The 18,171-nt window shown below is 48.5% G+C and overlaps 1 protein-coding gene across 3 annotated transcripts in view; it reads right to left on the reverse strand.

Moving 5' to 3' along the window:
* The window catches only part of BOLL (boule homolog, RNA binding protein), a 127,698-nt gene that overhangs the window by 23,685 nt on the left and 85,842 nt on the right, over window positions 1-18,171 (reverse strand). The window contains exon 11 of one of the 3 annotated variants that reach the window (XM_045032970.1): window positions 5,496-5,895. The exons of the other annotated variants lie outside the window; for them this stretch is intronic. Within the exon in view, the coding sequence (XP_044888905.1) occupies window positions 5,872-5,895 (24 nt within the window). The 3' untranslated portion in view covers window positions 5,496-5,871. Of the gene's footprint in view, window positions 1-5,495; window positions 5,896-18,171 lie in introns of those variants that run through there. 3 annotated transcript variants of the gene reach the window in all.

Below are 18,171 nucleotides of genomic sequence, written 5' to 3' on the forward strand. Positions count from 1 at the left end.
CCATCTCTAATGTCAACATACTATTTTTTCTATAGGGCTATATCATTCAGTGCACAGAATTGATTGTGCTCACTCAGTGAGCGGCTATCAAATATTTTGTTTTCTCTTTGTTTAATGTTTGGCCCCATTCCTTGTTTACTGAACTGTATCCAAATCCTTCTCTTAAGACAGAATTATTGAATTCCCCATGAACTTTTCTATGGTACTCATCACCACAGTATCTAAGTCTTTGACAAATATTAATGAATTAATTTTCACAATATGCCTGTGAGTTCTACATCCATCAATTTACACCTGCACAATTCATCAGCTGGGTTGGAACCACAGAGCCTCTGCCACTTAAGCTAAGTAACTGATAGCAATAGTAGTGTCATCCTATATGTGGACCAGCAGTAGAGGAGGAAGAGACACTCTGCCAGTAGGTTTCAAAGATATTTGCTAATAGCAAAGGAATGGTAAGACTTAGGAAGCCTGGGTTCCATTCCAGGCTATGGCAGGGAGAGTCTCTAATGGGCACAGGTTCTTCTGCATATACCTCCCCCCCACAAGCTTGATCCCTTCTGTTACATCCCTTTGAACTTGTCCCTGTCCTGTCTCTTCCCCATTACAGACTCCTCATTCCAATCCCTTTTTCCTCACCTAGCCAGTTCCAGTCTCCACTCCCTTCATCCCAGACCCACCTCTTGCCCAGCAAGGCCTTGTCTCCACCCTTATCCAGTCCATTCCCCCCAGTCACCTTGCCCAGCCATTCCCAGTTCCCTCCTAAGTGCCCTGGATCCTTACCTCTTTTTGCCCAGCTAGTCCAAGTTCCCCCTCCTGGCTCCTCATCTGATCTGCCTCTCAAACTTCATCCTAGCCTCCTATGTCCCCCTCACCCACATTCCTCATCTCCACTGGCTCCCATTCCCAGTCTCCATCCTTGGGCTCCGCATCCAATCTAAGTATCATTGTTTCCCCCGGCCCCCTGTCCCAGTCTCTTTGCCCAACCTGTCTCCATTCTCTCCCATCACCCTACCTCTATGTCAGATGTTTCCCCTCCTGCCTCACCTCCTTCTCCACAACCCACTAGTTTTCAAGTCCAGTCCCCCCTCCAGTTTTTTATCCCCACCTTCTGCCTCCCTGTTGTTCCCATTTCTGTCCCAGTCTCCTTGCCCAGATAGTCACAGTCTCTGCTCCCAGGTCCAATTCCCAGTCTCTTCTGACCCCAATTCCCAGTCTCGCTCTCCTTCCACTTGTCATTCTCTAGTCCCCATCTTTCCCCTCACCCCAGGCTCCTTGACCCAATCTACACTCCCCCAGTCCAGCATTTTTCCTCAAGGCAATGGAATCAGGCAGCTTCCTCTTCCATGCTGTCTGGGCCCAGCAAGGGATAAATGGGAGCACAGAAGAGTCTACCTGCTCTCTGTTCAGGTGCCCAGAACCGGCACAGCCCACAGCAATCCAGAGCTGCAATTGCAGGGAAAATCCTGTTCAGATCCAGGATGGAGTATGCGCAGTGTGGACAGAATCTTCGTGGAATTTGGCTGCTAAAATCTAACGTTATATCTACACTACGGACCTTACAGTTGCACCGCTGCAAGGTCTCTTGTGTAGCCTCTCTATGCTGGCAGGAGAGAGCTCTCCCACCAGCACAATTAAATCACCCCCAAAGAGCGGTGGTAGTTATGTTGTCAGGAGACGCTCTCCTGCCGACATAGCACTGTCCACACTGGAGTTTTTGTTGGCTGGGTTTTTTTTTTCACTCCTCTTCTAAGTGACAAAAGTTTTGTCGACAAAAGTGCTAGTGTAAGACACAGCCTTAGCCTAAGGCCTGGTCTACACTACACTACCCGTCCACACGACGAAGCCCTTTTTTTTGACTTAAAGGGCTCTTTAAATCAATTTCTTTACTCCACCTCTGAGGAGATTAGCGCTGAAATCAGCCTTGCCGGGTTGAATTTGGGGTTGTGTGGACACAATTAGATGGTATTGGCCTCCGGGAGCTATCCCAGAGTGCTCCATTGTGACCGCTCTGGAAAGCACTCTCAACTCGGATGCACTGTCCAGGTAGACAGGTAAAGGCCTGCAAACTTTTGAATTTCATTCCGTTTGGCCAGCGTGGCGCGCTGATCAGCACAGGTGACCATGCAGAGCTCATCAGCATGATGTGCACACTGCCAGGGAACATTGCCTGGCCCGTACTTTGTGAGAAGTCTATGTCCATGTCTATATCCTCATCACTCTCGTCACCATGCTGCTGTCGCCTCCTCACCTGGTTTTGCTTTTGCAGCTTCTGGTTCTGCACTGTAAAAAGGCGCGAAACAATTGTCTGCCGTTGCCCTGACGACATGGCTTACAGGGAATTAAAATCAACAAAAAGGGTGGCTTTGCATCAAGGAGAAACACAACAATGGTCACACAGAATGGCCCCCTCAAGGACTGAACTCAAAATCCTGGGTTTAGCAGGTCGTTGATTTCACAAAACAAATCAGGTCAATTTCTTGTTTTGATCCACTCGATCTATCTTTTACATCTTAGGCTGGCAGCAAACGGTGCAGTACGACTGCTAGCCATCAGCATCTCCTGGGTGCTCGGCAGAAGATGCTGCATTATGATTGCTGGCCACCATCATCTCCTGGCTGCTTACCAGAAGATGGTGCAGTACAACTGCTAGCCATCGTCATCTCCTGGGTGCTTGGCAGAAAATGGGAATGACCTGGCTGAGTCACTCCCATGTCTGCCCAGGCGCCCCTGACTGACCTCACTGAGGTCGGCTAAAAGAGCACCCAGGAGTACGACGACGATGGCTACCAATCGTAATGCACTGTCTGCTGCCAAAAGACAATGAGCTGCTGCTGTGTAGTAATGCAGTCCCACATCTGCCAGCACCCAGGAGACGTACGTGACGGTGAACTGAAAGGGCTCCAGGCTTGCCGTGGTATGGCATCTGCTCAGGTTACTCAGGAAAAAAGGCATGAAACCATTGTCTGACATTGCTTTCACGGAGTGAGGGAGGAGCCTGACGACATGTACCCAGAACCACCCGCGACACTGTTTTTGACCCATCAGGCATTGGGATCTCAACCCAGAATTCCAATGGGCAGCGGAGACTGCGGGAACTGTGGGATAGCTACCCACAGCTATCCACAGTTCAACGCTCTGGAAGTCGACGCTAGCCTCAGTACTGTGGACGCAGTCTGCCGACTTAATGCACATAGAGCATTTTGTGTGGGGACATGCACAATCGACTGTATAAAAACGATTTCTAAAAAAAGACTTCTATAAATTCAACCTAATTTCATAGTGTTGACATACCCTCAGTCTCTCTGAGAATGTGTGAAGTGCAATTTTTCAAAGATTTATAACTAGGCCAAATTTTCGAGTGGTTTTCCATGGGATGGCAAAAGGCACATCCCTGACACAAAAGTCACCTCCTGTGCCAAATTAAGTCTCTGTTCCAAAGCATGGTGGGCACTAAAGTTTTTTCAAAGAAAAGATCACCAGAATTGTTTTAACATGGGCCAAACAACATTTGCTACACATTACTGGAAAACCCTGAACTGTTTTGGATGAATTTTTTCAAAAAAAGTTCAGCCTGAGGCAGACACCTGGCATGAAAAATTTCACCTCAAATGGTAAAGCCTAGCAAAGTTATAATCAACTGAACACAGGGTCTTATAAAGGGAATTGTCAGGCAACCTTAAAAATAGGGTGTAGCCCTGTGTATAGCTGATATTTATTTATATTTTTTGTTTGATCATCTCTTAAATAGAAGCCTATTTATTTCATATTTTCCATGTACCCTATCCTAAATCTGTCTTTAAAAAGTCCAAATCATACCTTCTCTGAGCACTCAATATATTTTTAAAAAAATATATTAAGCTTTCTTTTCGGACAGAGTCTGCTACCTTTACTCATGCTGAACAGTATTTTACTCTGTGAATAGTCCCATACAAATCAATGCGACTGCTTCTTGAGTAAGACACTTACACACATGGGATAGCATATCTGAATCTGTCTTTTAAACAAGAGAGTTTATACACAGAATTTCAGCTTTGATGCTATTGCTATGAAAGCTTTTCCAACTAGAAAATTACAAGTAAACTGGAAACTGATTTCTTTCATCAGGTGACACACAAATGTTGGTGTGTCAACCTGTTATTTGCTTATATTAAGTAGGGACAATATATTTACTGTAGGATGACTTGCCATTATTAGTACTGTAGTCATTGAAAAAAATTGTTGTAATTTAATTCTAAATTGCTACATGCAAGCTCATTTTCACTATTATTCTATGTTGTTACTCTTCATCTATGTGCGTGTGCACATGAGGTGTCTTGCATATAAATAGAGTTTCTGATGGCAAATTTTAACCAATGTAATTTTTCACAGTTCAGAGTTTTGAAAATAAACACAGTTAAAAACCAATTTTAGCTATTTTGAAATTTCAACTACCACTCACACCCAATTTATGAGAGATTATGGCCCCCATGTTTATTGAGATGTTAAATACACCGCAACCTCAATATAACGCTACCCAATATAACACAAATTTGGATATAACGCAGTAAAGCAGTGCTCCGGGGGGCGGGGCTGCGCATTCCCGTGGATTAAAGCAAGTTCAATACAACACGGTTTCACCTATAACGCGGTAAGATTTTTTGGCACCCAAGGACAGTGTTATATCAAGGTAGAGGTGTAATTAATCTATATATATAAAGGGATTTGAAAAGTTCTATTTTTTTTATCGTATACCTTTCTCTGTTAAGTGAAAGAGCATTCTTTGAGTTGAAAGTAACTACGAGAAAAAGTATACTGAGATGCTTTGGAAACTATTTTTAATTTAGACATTTTAGATATTTTTAACCAATAGAACCCAAAACATACGTCTTGAAAATCTGCATAAACTAAATACAGAATTTCATTAAAAATAAATATTGGACTCCCTACATATAAATAAGTCTCTCTGTCTGGCATTAATAAAGCAATACACAGTATTAGAAGATGTTGTACATGTGTATATTTAAAATTGTAGAAAAACTATATGTATTATTTGAAAAAGTCTAAAACTGCATGCTTACTTGCTACCACAATTTATATACATATGAGGGAGAAGAGTTAGAGTGCAACTTTTCCTTTGATATTTAATGACTGTTGAGTGCTTAGTTATCATTCTATTAAGTTTTTCTATAAAAAAAAAATCCTGGATTTTTTTAAAAAAAGGAACAGCTTCTTTGTCATAATAAAGAGGATGGTTGTATACTTGCAACTGAATATATAATTCCAGAGCATGAAATGTTAAAAACTGGAGATGGCTACTCAAAATAGGATGGATAGAGAAGGGCACAGAGTGATTACTAACAAAGGAAAAGGGAAACAGGATGTCAAAAAGTTTTAAGTAGAATAATTTGGCAGTAAAAATGGCTCAATTTTAAAATTTTCAACTTAAAGACAAGGTTTCAAAAATAAAAAATATTAAAATACTGAAAACAAACAATCACACTTTTAGGAAAAATAACTCAAAACATTCACAGAATCCTGGGAACCTGGAAAAAAGTGGTGGAGGAAAAATATGCAAGATTCACTGTCTCAAAGATGAATGATATGGACTGCACAAAACTAGTTTTATAAAAATGAACAACTGGTTCAGATTAATAAAGGAACGGACACAAACATACAGCAGACAACTAGAGAATCCTGCAGATTGGCTGGTTATACTTTGGCACACTTGACACCTAACCAGTTTGCAACAATCAGGCATTGCAAAGAATGAACTGACCCTAAGTTTCACAATGGGCAGCCGCTAGTTGGTTCGCTGAAGATGGATCTTGGCCATGTGGGGAGGACTGGACAAGAAAATCAGTACATCTGGACTAGAGCTGCCCAAATGGCTTAATAATGAATGCTCCACAAGGTCTGTCAAGTAAAGAGAGAGAATATACAGATCAGAGAAATTGGAGGGGAAAACTAAGCTGAAATGAGAGCAGACTACAAATACAGAAAAAGAATAGATAGTAAAGAGAGTACAGAAGGAAACAATGTACAGATAGAAGACATTCCCCTGAACCAAACACATTAATACAAAATGCATCAAAATTACTCAGTGGAGTTCAAACAATATTTCTGTTCTACAGACTGAGACAAGCAAATTGTGTGGGGGGACAGAACCCATCAGTTCTGTTCCCAGTGTTGTGAGAGACTGGTTGTGTAACTTTGAGCAAGACACTTATCTTCACTGTGCCTCCATTTTCTCACCTGTAAAATGAGCATAATAATACTTACCTAAATCAAAAGTATGTTGTGAGGCTGAATTTAAGTACCTTGAGATTTCTGATATAAGATGTTTTTAAAGTGCAGGGTATATATTAATGACTATTGCCTTTTCCACAATACCTATCCCATAACTTTACCTTAAATGCCACAATAAAATCATAGCCCTAATTATATTATATTAACTATAAATAAAGCAAGCATTTTGGTTCACTGGGGTTTTAATTACAAGGTCTGAAAGTCTTTTGAATTCAAATGAATTCACAGAACAAACATGACTGAAAGGTCCAGGTATGAGGAACGCTAATGGTTATAGGCATTAAAGCAATTTAAATATTTAAATACGAACATAAATGCTTTTACTATAAATGATTCCACTTGAGCAGAGTGTTCAGACATCTTCATTGTCCTAACACTGGGTTTTGTTTTGCCAGGCAATAACAGTTTTCCTAGACTGACAACTAAATTCTTGTAAACTTTCCTTTACTAAAAAATATCTCTAACAGTTCTCTGTTGCTGCAGATCTGTACTCTGTGAGCATACATCTTGGTGCTGAGAATCGCGTTGATATTTGAAATCAGTAACAAACAGCTGCAGCAGTAGTGACCCTCTCACAGAACTATTTGAGATAATGGTATGAAGAATCTCTATTCTTCACTGCAGGACACCAAATAAATGGGAGAAGGTGAGGGAGTGCAATTCTGCAGTTTTTTCTCTCTCCCATGCTGTGGAAATGGAAATCTCAGTTATATTGCGAGGCCAGAGCCTGGCATCAGCTATGGTCCTCTGCCCAGGTCTCTAAGCACATCTTGCCTGAACTCAAGCATACTCCACTCACAGGTGTCATCTTCAGAGACAATTCTTGAAGGAGAAATGAAGATCACCACACCTACAAGACTGACTAGCAGTGAAAAACCACAAGCAGTATTTACAGATTTCAGAATTGTTCTCTTGGAACAGGCACCTAGTTTCATTCCAACATAAAAAATATTATTTTGAATTAGGAGTCCCATGCACAGCTTTGGAAATGTCAGAAATGGACAGAGTTTTTCCACATAAAATGTAGAAGCTAACTTTGTCCTATTAGAAAAGGTTTTGAGACCATTTGGTAAAGGAACACCTTGCCATAACAGCACTAAATGCAAAGTCTGATCTATTTAGATAATCTGTGAACTGAGATGGTTGCTTTGGGGGACAAATCTAAAAGGGATGAAAACAAGGCACAACCAGAAGTTATGGTCTTGATGCAGGAACCACATTGTGAAATTCTATGGTTTGTTATGCACAAAATCAGACTAGATGATTATAATGTGCCTTTTGGCCTTAAAATTATGACTCTATGATGGTAATTTTCTAAAAGGACTTGGTCTTATCCATACAGCTCAATACTCCTAACATCCAGAGGGTAATTCTCCTTTCATTCATCTCCAGTTTAACTATATTTATGGCAACAGAGTTACTCTTAAGCCACACAGGTACAAAGTGAGAGAATCCAGCAACCTGATTTGTGCAGCGCCCAGATACCATAAAATACATACAATATGCATGAATTGCATGTTTGATATGAGTTGATCAAAGTCACTGTGCAGTAAACTCAAGTGCTTCCAACGTAAAGCAGTACTCATACATTATGAGAGTAAAGCGAGAATGACCTTCCAGACCTGCAGGAGGGAGGGAGGGAGAGAGAGAGAGGTGTGTGCGCACACATATGCATGGGGAACCCCCAACACCAGCCTGATAGTCCTGGAGTGTGCAACCCGGCCCACCCGCCTAACACTCAGCCTGACCCTCCTTTTCCCCTCTGACACCCTGCCCCCCCACCCCCACATCTACCTAGCTCTTCTGGAGTCTGTCTCCCAATCCTTCTGGAACCTTTGCCTTCCCACCCTTCTCCTCACTTTACCCTCCCGACTGGGCCTCAGGTGATGGGTCTATCCTGTTTCCTGGATCTGGTCAGTCCCCGGCACCAGGAGGAACCACCCCACACTTTCTGCAGTCTGCAGGTGAGGGCCTGGCTGCCAGCCTATAGCACAACACAGAACAGGTCACCGAGATTCCAGCCAGCTGAACTATGGTATACTCACTCCCAACAAGGTTTTAAAAAGTGCGGGCACATGCCTCCCTCCTGCTTTTTAATGGGCCTTTGCTCTTCCCCACCCAGTGCATATTCCTGCAAGCTAAAAAAATCAAGGCCATTTAAAAACAAAAACAGGTAGCAACTCCAATGTTATGAACAACATGAATTTGAACTGTGGGTAGCTTATTTAAAACCCTAGAAAATTCTAAAGCCACTGGTGAACTGAACTGATTGTGACTGGACTACATTCAGTTCTGGGCTCCTAATTAGCAGAAAAATGTTGAGAAAATGAAGAGAGTTAAGAGAAAAGCTACAAAAATAGTGAGGGGATGGAAATAATTACATATAAGGAAATATTAGGAGAGTTACATTTGTGTAACTCTGGATTCAATAGCTGATATGGCCTATTCTAATCAAAATAATTAAATAAATAAAGATCCTCATGCTTAGAAATGCTCTGATTCAATCCTAGACAAAGCTAAAAATATGACTGCAGTCCTTAACAAACAATAACAGTATCTTAGAACAATCCCAGGCAGAAATGAAAGCAAAATCCTTTACTAAAAAAAAAAAAAAAAAAAAAAAGAAAAGAAAAACCTGCCTACCTTTGACAACAAATTGACTTAACCTGCAAGATAAAAAGTTACTTTCCTGCAGAGAACTTACTAGCCATAATAGAGTGTCACCCTCAGTATATAAAAAAAAACAAAAAACAAAAACCCAATCCAAAAAACCCCAAACCAACATATGGTTGAAGATAGTGGCATCTGTTGTTCTTGACAGGCACATATGTCTCCATCTGGGGGCATCTGTCCCATCTAGAATCTAACCTAATAGCAGAGGCTTTATTTAGCAACTAACTTTTACAGAGAACAATTTTTAATAAATCAGATGAATGTCATGGCAAAGAATGGTACAGTAAAAAAGTGAAGAAAATAAGCATAATCTCACAGAAGTTATTTTTGAAAGCTTCTGTACAGAAAAGTGGAAGGTAAACTGGATACTATGAGCACTATGATCATCGTTATACTTAATGGTATGGGGTATACATGATTGTTCAGGATTTAATGAAGAAATATCACACCTCACTTTACTTCACCTATGTCAGTAACATTGATGAAGATGCTTACTATGTATAAAAATATAAATATATGAAGATGAGCTACAGAAAAAAAAGGGAGATGTTTCTTGGCTGTATGAATCACTCCTACAAGTATCATTCTTCACAGATTCACACTCAGCCTCTTTTTTTTTAATTCTAGCTCTCTAATTTTAATTCAAGACTACATTTAATGCTCTAGCCCCCTCTACTGGAAATCTCTAATGGGTATAGGTTTTCAATTAATGGGGGATTTTTCAGGATTTTTAAATTTCCTATTTACAAGGAAGTCCACTGTGCAGAGCAATGAAAGGGAACACACACATATATAAAAGGACTGGCTGTGTTTATCACATTGTTTATAAAATGGAGGTTAATTACTGTAGCTAGAGGTTTTTCAATAAGGATTCCTTGGAGGCAGCTTGGTGATCGCTCGAAGAGAGGGGAAGTTTTGCTAATTTGTAGCATTCTAAGTTGCATCTCAAAACCCACTTAGAAATCTCCTGTGAGGATATGGCTTGTTCATGCCATCTTTCTGCTATGGGTTTGATTCTTTGCAGGCAGAACGCCAGGGCACTCCTGCCGTCAAGGGAATGAAGTCTCCTGTCTTTGGAAAAAGCATGGGGTTTATGGGAACAATACAAGTAAGTGATTGATGTGGAACTCAGACACAATCTGTAACCTAAGGGAAACTTTCTCTTTGTGGAATACTATATAAGGAGAGTCTGCTATCACGGCTGCTAGCTCACTGACCCTTCTGGCCAAAGTTGTTGTGTATTTGGTTGTCATGGTTTTTGTTGCTATGGCAACTGAGTTAGATTATTATGGGTTAGCTCAGCCAGCTGCTGAGTGAGCTCTCTGTGTCTGTAAATAAAATGGTTTTGTTAGCTGTCTGCTGTCTGGCCTCAAGTGATTTCTTCCTAAACCGGCTGCCCCCAAGGATATAACAAGTACTTGTTATAACTTGTTTCTTCTTTAGGAAGAAATCACTTGAGGCCAGGCAGCAGACAGCTAACAAAACCACCATTTTATTTACAGACACAGAGAGCTCACTCAGCCGGCTGAAGCTGGCTGAGCTAACCCATAATAATCTAACTCAGTTGCCATAGCAACAAAAACCATGACAACCAAATACACAACATATTCCTCCCCCCCTAATAAGAACATCCCCTAAATAAAACACATACTAGACTAGAGAAGGAGGGTAGACTGCCTCCATTCCCGGCTAAACCCTGGGGATTATTTTGCCCCAACACCAAAAGTTTGCCGTAATCCACCTAGAGACAGAAGGCCTCCTCATCGGCTGGATCTTTAGCTAGGGCAAACCCACGGTTATGGGGCAAAATAATCCCCAGGGTTTAGCCGGGAATGGAGGCAGTCTACCCTCCTTCTCTAGTCTAGTGTGTGTTTTATTTAGGGGATGTTCTTATTGCGGGGGAGGAATATGTTGTGTATTTGGTTGTCATGGTTTTTGTTGCTATGGCAACTGAGTTAGATTATTATGGGTTAGCTCAGCCAGCTTTAGCCGGCTGAGTGAGCTCTCTGTGTCTGTAAATAAAATGGTGGTTTTGTTAGCTGTCTGCTCTCTGGCCTCAAGTGATTTCTTCCTAAACCGGCTGCCCCCAAGGATATAACAAAAGTGATGGCCACTAAGAATGTCACCTTCATGGACAGGTGGGTCATGGCACGTTGCCATAGGTTCGACGGGTGGACCTGTGAGTGGTGATAGGAAAAGGTTGAGATCCTTTTGGGGCATAGGTTTAATAAACGGTGGGAAAGTCCTGATCAAGCCCTTCATAAACTGCACAATAGCCAGGTGTGTAAAGACAGAAAGTCCCCCTAATGGAGGAAGAAAGGCACTAATTGCTGCTATATGTACTCATAGTGAACTCAGGGCCAGACTTGAAGATTTTAAGGAGAGGAGATAGTCTAGACTAACTGGAATATGCACAGCACCTAGTGAATGTTGGTGGGAACATACCCAGGCCAAAAAACACCACCATTTAGCCAGGTAGCATGTTCTAGTGGAATCCTTTCTAATTTGGTTAAGGATTTCCTGAACGCGTGGTGGGTGGGTGGGAGCACGAGTGTTCTATTTCCAACCCCTATCCAAATACAAGGCTGTGAAGTGGAGTGAGCACAGCTTGGGGTCCTTGACCTTCACCCTTTCCCCCTCATCCTGAGTTAGGAGATCCTGAAACGGGCGGATCCTGATAGTGTGGGCATCATTAGAATTCCATGAACCAGAACTGTCTGGCCCAGTAGGGTGCTAGGAGGGTGACGGTGGCACTGTTGCAACAGATCTTCCATACAACCTGTGGTAGAGGGATGGGAGGAAAGGTGTATCTGATCCACAGGAGCAGAAGAGCATCACCCCGGGAATCATGGCCTATGGCTCCCCTGGAGCAATACATTGGAAGCTTTTTGTTCATCTGGGGCGCAAAGAGGTCCCCATATGGAGTTCCCCACTGTCAGAATATATTGGTTAGAACTGTGTAGTGGATCTCCCGTTTTGTGGTCTGCAGCTAAGCACCTGCTCAACTTGTCTATCAGGGAGTTGTGGACATCCAGCAAGTATGCAGCCTGTATTGTAATGTGATTTCTGATACACCAGTTCCAAAGTCTGACTGCTTCCAGGCAGAGGAGCTACAGATAAAAGACGGTTACTCACCTGTAGTAACTGGTGTTCTTCGAGATGTGTTGCTCCTATCCATTCCATTGTAGGTGTGCGCGCCGCGCGTGCACGGCTCTTCGGAACATTTTTAGCCTAGCAACTCCGGCGGGCCGGCTGGCGCCCCCTGGAGTGGCGCCGCCATGGCGGCGCATATATACCCCAGCCGGCCCGTCCGCTCCTCAGTTCCTTCTTGCCGGCTATTCCGACAGTGGGGAAGGAGGGCGGGTCTGGAATGGATAGGAGCAACACATCTCGAAGAACACCAGTTACTACAGGTGAGTAACCGTCTTTTCTTCTTCGAGTGATTGCTCCCTATCCATTCCATTGTAGGTGATTCCCAAGCCTTACCTTAGGCGGTGGGGTCGGAATGAGACGTGGCGGAGTGTAATACCGCAGAGCCGAAGGCTGCGTCGTCTCGAGATTGTTGCACCAACGCGTAGTGGGAGGCGAAGGTGTGGACAGAAGACCAGGTGGCCGCTCTACAGATGTCCTGGATGGGGACATGGGCCAGGAAAGCGGCCGATGAGGCGTGTGCCCTCGTCGAGTGTGCGGTGAGTCGGCACGGGGGTACGCGAGCAAGCTCGTAACACGCTCTGATGCAGGACGTCACCCAGGAAGAAATCCGCTGCGAGGAAAACTGGCTCGCCTTTCATGCGGTCGGCTATTGCCACAAACAGCTGGGGTCGAACGCCGAAAGGGCTTCGTGCGGTCGATATAGAACGCGATGAGCTCTGCGGACGTCGAGGGTATGCAGCTGTTGTTCCCGAGGCGAGGCATGCGGCTTCGGGGAAGAAGACCGGGAGGAAGATCTCCTGGTTGAGATGGAAGGCCGACACCACCTTGGGGAGGAAGGCCGGGTGTATGGTCGGAGCTGCACCTTGTCCCATGAAAGACGGTATACGGGGGACCCGCCGTCAGGGCGCGGAGCTCTGAGACCCGTCTGGCGGATGTGATTGCCACGAGGAAGGCCACCTTCCAGGTAAGGTGGAGAAGAGAGCACGTAGCGAGGGGCTCGAAAGGTGGGCCCATGAGCTGGGCGAGGACGAGGTTCAGATCCCATGTCGGAGCAGGAGGACGCACCTGCGGGTTAGAGACGGTCTAACCCTTTAAGGAATCTTGATACCATCGGGTTGGAGAAGATAGAGCGACCTCCTATAGCTGGTCGAAATGCTGACAGCGCTGCCAAGTGCACTCTGAGGGACGAGATTGCAAGACCTTGACCTTTGAGGTACCAAAGGTAGTCGAGGACAGTCTGGATGGGGGCCGAGAAAGGGTTGATACCTCTCTGGTCGCACCAGAGGGGCAAAGCGCTTTCCACTCGGCGAGGTACGTAGGTCGCGTTGACGGGTTCCGGCTTTCGAGCAGCACTTGCTGCACCGCCGCGGAGCAATCTCTCTCTGCGTCGGTTAACCACTCAGGAACCAAGCTGTAAGATTCAGCGATTGCAGGTTCGGGTGACGAAGCCTGCCGAGGTCCTGGGTTATGAGGTCCGGCCACAGCGGAAGGGGAATGGGTTCCCGAACCGACAGCTCGAGCAGCAGGGTATACCAGTGCTGCCTCGGCCAGGCCGGAGCGACAAGTATGATGCGGGCGCTGTCTCTCCGGATCTTGAGCAACACTCGGTGGACGAGCGGAAACGGAGGGAACGCGTTAGAGAGAAGAGGCTCTGTCCATGACAGGAGAAACGCATCCGAGAGGGAGCCTGGAGCTTGACCTTGGAAGGAGCAGAACCTGTGGCATTTTGCGGTTGGTCCGTGAAGCAAAAGAGGTCTATCTGGGGGAAAGCCCCACCTCTGGAAGATGGAATAAGCGACATCTGGGCGAAGGGACCACTCGTGAGAGGCGAAGGACCTGCTCAGGCGGTTCGGCCAACGTGTTCTGCGCTCCGGCAGAAAAAACGCTTCGAGGCGAATCGAGTGGGCTACACAGAAGTCCCAGAGGAGCAATGCCTCGTTGCAAAGTGGGGAGGACCGTGCTCCGCCCTGTTTGTTGACATAAAACATGGCTGTGGTGTTGTCCGTATAGACCGCTACGCAGCGGTTCTGCAGATGAGCCCGAAAGGCGAGACAAGCTAAGCGGATGGCTCTCAGCTCCCGGACGTTGATATGGAGGGAGAGCTCCTGGGGTGACCAGAGACCCTGGGTGTGACGGTCTCCTGCGTGAGCTCCCCAGCCGAGTGCCGTGGCGTCCGTCGTCAGGGTTGATCGACGGACGAGGCGGGCGGAAACGGAACTCCCTCGCAGACCGTTTCCGGGTCCAGCCACCAGGTGAGCGTCTGGAGAGCGGGCCTTGCCACCGTTACCCACCATGTCTAGGGATCGCGATGAGGGCGGTACACCGACGCCAGCCACATTTGGAATGGGCGAAGTCGCAGCCTGGCGTGTGCGGTTACAAATGTGGCCGCTGCCATGTGACCAGGAGGCGGAGGCAGGAATCGTACCGTCGTCGTCGGAAAGGCCTGCAGTGCCCCGAACGAGGGAGGCCAACGTCTCGTGCCGAGTGCGAGGGTGGCACGCTCTGGCCAGATTGGAGTCGAGGACCGCTCCTATAAACTCCACTCTTTGCGCTGGAACTAAGAGGGACTTCTCGGTATTGACCAGCAGGCCGAGAGACCGGAAACAGATGTAGAATCTCGGTCACCTGATGCGCCACCAGCTCGTGGGAGCGGCCCGAATAAGCCAGTCGTCGAGATATGGGTAGACGTGGATGCGACGACGGCGGAGGGCTGCGGCGACGACCGCCATGCACTTGGTGAATACCCTCGGCGCGGTGGAGAGGCCGAATGGGGAGCACCGTGAACTGGTTAATGAGCTCCGTTTACCATGAAAGCGCAGGAAGCGTCTGTGGGGGGGGGTAGATTGCCACATGAAAGTAGGCATCCCTCATGTCGAGGGCAGCAAACCAGTCTCCAGGATCCAAGGAAGGGATAATGGACCAAGGTTACCATTCGGAACTTGAGCTTGCACAGGTATCTGTTGAGCTCCCGGCGGAGGTCTAAGATGGGACGAAGGCCTCCTTTCGCCTTGGGGATGAGGAAGTATCTGGAATAGAATCCCCTGCCCCGCCTGCTGGGAGGCACCTCCTCGATGGCACCCACGCTCAACAGAGACTGGACCTCCTGTAAGAGGACTTGCTTGTGAGAGGGGGTCCCTGAAGAGGGACAGGGAGGGTGGGTGGGAGGGTTGGGGGCGAGATGAACTGTAGGCGGTAGCCGTATTGGACAGTGCTGAGGACCCAGCTGTCTGATGTCACAGATGACCACGCCTGGAGGAAGTGGGAAAGGCGATCGGAAAACAGAAGGGGTGGATCCTGATTGGAGAGAGGTTGGCGGCCCTCGGGCGTCCATCAAAAGGGCGTCTTTGGGCCTTGAGTGGGCCTTGGACGATCCCTGGGCTTGGTTACGCCGCCCGCCCGATGGTCTGCGGCGGAAAGGGGGCTGAGCGCCGATTGTTAGTCGGACGAGGTCTGTTAAACTGATAGGGCCGATAAGGTTGACGCCGGAAGGATCGCCTCTGGGTGGCCGGCGTGTGCATCCCTAATGTGCGGATCGCCACTCTGCCGTCCTTTAGGGTCTGAATGCGAGTATCAGTTTTTTTCTGGAGAACAGACCCTGCGTCTCAAAAGGAAGGTCCTGGAGCGTATATTGGACCTCCGGCGGCAGAGTAGAGGACTGAAGCCATGCAATGCGACGCATGGTTACCCCCGATGCTATGGTCCTGGCACCCGAGTCCGCTGCATCTACCGCTGCCTTAATCAAGGTACGGGAAGCCAGCTTTCCTTCCTCCAGCAGCGCCGAGAATTCTCGGCGGGAATCCTGCGGGGTGAGCTCTGTAAATTTCTCTAGGCAGCCCAAGATGTTGAATGTGTATCTTGAGAGCAGAGCCATTTGGTTGGCGATGCGGAGTTGGAGTCCGCCCGCTGAGTAAATTTTCCGGCCTAACAAGTCCATGCGCTTGGACTCTTTCGACTTTGGCGCAGCGGCGGGCTGTCCGTGTCGCTCCCGGTCATTGACAGAATGGACAACGAGAGAGTCCGGAGCCGGGTTGTGAACATAAAGGTATTCGTACCCCTCGGGGGGACCGAATACTTTCTCTCAACTCCGCGTGCCGTAGGCGGGACGGAGGAGGGCGACTGCCAGATAGCGGCATTGTTCTTTTGAATTGTCCGGATGAAGGGGAGTGCCACCCTCACGGGGGCCTCCGCTCCCACCACGTCTGTGATGGGGGTCATCCACCTCCTGGACTTCTTCCACGGGTAGGTTGATGGCCTTAGCTACCCTTCTGAGAAGGTCCTGGTGTGCCTTGATGTCAAGCGGCGGAGGTTCCGACGGTGCCGCCCCTGCGACCGCCTCATCGGGGGAGGAGGATGAGGAAGGACCCCGGGTAGCACTTCTTCCGGTTTGCCTGCTCCGTGTCTGCGGGAATAGGTGCCCGCGTTTCATGGCCCAAGTGCGTGCCGTGGGCGGCGGCCTGTGGGAGTGGGGGACGGAGGCGGCCTGCTGACCGTGGCTACCGGTGGTACCGACCGCACCGAGCCTGGCTGTCGCGGCGGGAAGGGGGAGGACCCAGTTCGTGTTCGGCCCAAGGCACCCAAAAATCCCCATTGCTGAGGTCCATGCTCTGGTGGGAGGGACCCCGCCCGGAAGTCAATGGCGCTGCCCTCAGGGGACGCGACTGAGGGCTCTCTTGATGGCCAGGGGGGGGCCGACGCGGTGGCCGGGCGGACGTCCGGTGCCGGAGTGAAGTGCCCCCGCGGTGCCGGCGGGCGGTGTGCCGGTCGTCATGTGGTGTAGCCGGCGAACGGGACCTGCGCGTGGCTCGGTGCTGGGAGGTCGACCGGCGGTGCCGGGAGCTCGACCTTCGGCCTCGGGAGGTTGACCTTCGGGCCCGGGGAGCTCGACCGGCGGCCCCGGGAGCTCGACCTGCGGCGTCGGGGAGCTGCGAGCGACGGTGCCGGGGGAGCTCGACCGACGGTGCCGGGATGCGGATCTGGACCGCGTGCGGGCGGCGCCTGGAGCGGCTTCGTGACTCTCGACGCCTGTCGCGGTGCCTGGAGCCGGACCTGGTGCGGTGCCGGCGACTGGGCGACGGGATTTGGAACGTCGTCGGGAGTGCGACCAGGTACCGCGACTGGGAGCGGTACCGGGACTGCGACCGGCGAGGGGACGGTGAGTGTCGTCTCGACGTGGATCGTCGTGCCCGGTGCGGCGGAGATCGATGCCGTGACCGAGACCGGGATCGAGATTCTGGCGGCGGTGCTGCGATCAGCCCGGTCGGCCGGGGACGGGGGGCGCATCATAAGCGGCTTCCCCATAGATTTGAGGAGTCCGCACCGGTGGCAACGGCAGCCTGAGCGCTTGCATCAGCGGTAAGGTCAATCAAGTGTCTTGCCGTCGCGAACGCCTCGGGCGTGGACGGCAGCCTCAGCTCCTCCTCGGTAGGTACTGGGGAGCTGGGCGGGTGCCGGACTCGACGGGCCTTGCGGCGCCGGAGTAGTCGACGGCACGGTGCACGTTTTGTGCACAGCCTCAGCCTGCACCGTTACAGTCGGAGGCGGCTGGGCTAACGGTCTCTTGTGCTTCTCAGAGACCGTTTTCGGCACTTGCGCTTCTTCCCCGGGGAGGGGGAGCGGTGCCGGGTCTTCGGTTTGCCGGGTGCCGAGGTGCATCGGTACCGGGGGCGGCTGGGAGCGGTCGGCGCGCCGCTAGCTGAGGCAGTCTTTTGGCGCCGTCGGTGCGGTGCCGGCGGTTGGAGTGCCGACTCCATGAGGAGTTGTTTTAAGCGTGAGTCCCGCTCCTTCCTCGTGCGAGGCCTGAAAGCGACGCAGATGGGGCACTTGTCCGACCGGTGCGGACTCTCCAAGACAGCGGAGGCAGGAGTCGTGCGGGTCACTCACCGGCATAGACCGCTGGCAAGCCGCGCAGGGCTTGAAACCCGCCGGTCCGGGCATAAGCCCGCACCGGGGCGGAAGAAGAGGGCTAACCCCTCTAATTCCCTAATTACTATTGTAACACTAACTATAGAACTATTAAGAAGACTTAACAACTATAATAACTATAAACACTAACTAACG

This window comes from Mauremys mutica, chromosome 10 (genome assembly GCF_020497125.1).
Source record: "Mauremys mutica isolate MM-2020 ecotype Southern chromosome 10, ASM2049712v1, whole genome shotgun sequence".
Classification (NCBI taxonomy): Eukaryota; Metazoa; Chordata; order Testudines; family Geoemydidae; genus Mauremys; species Mauremys mutica.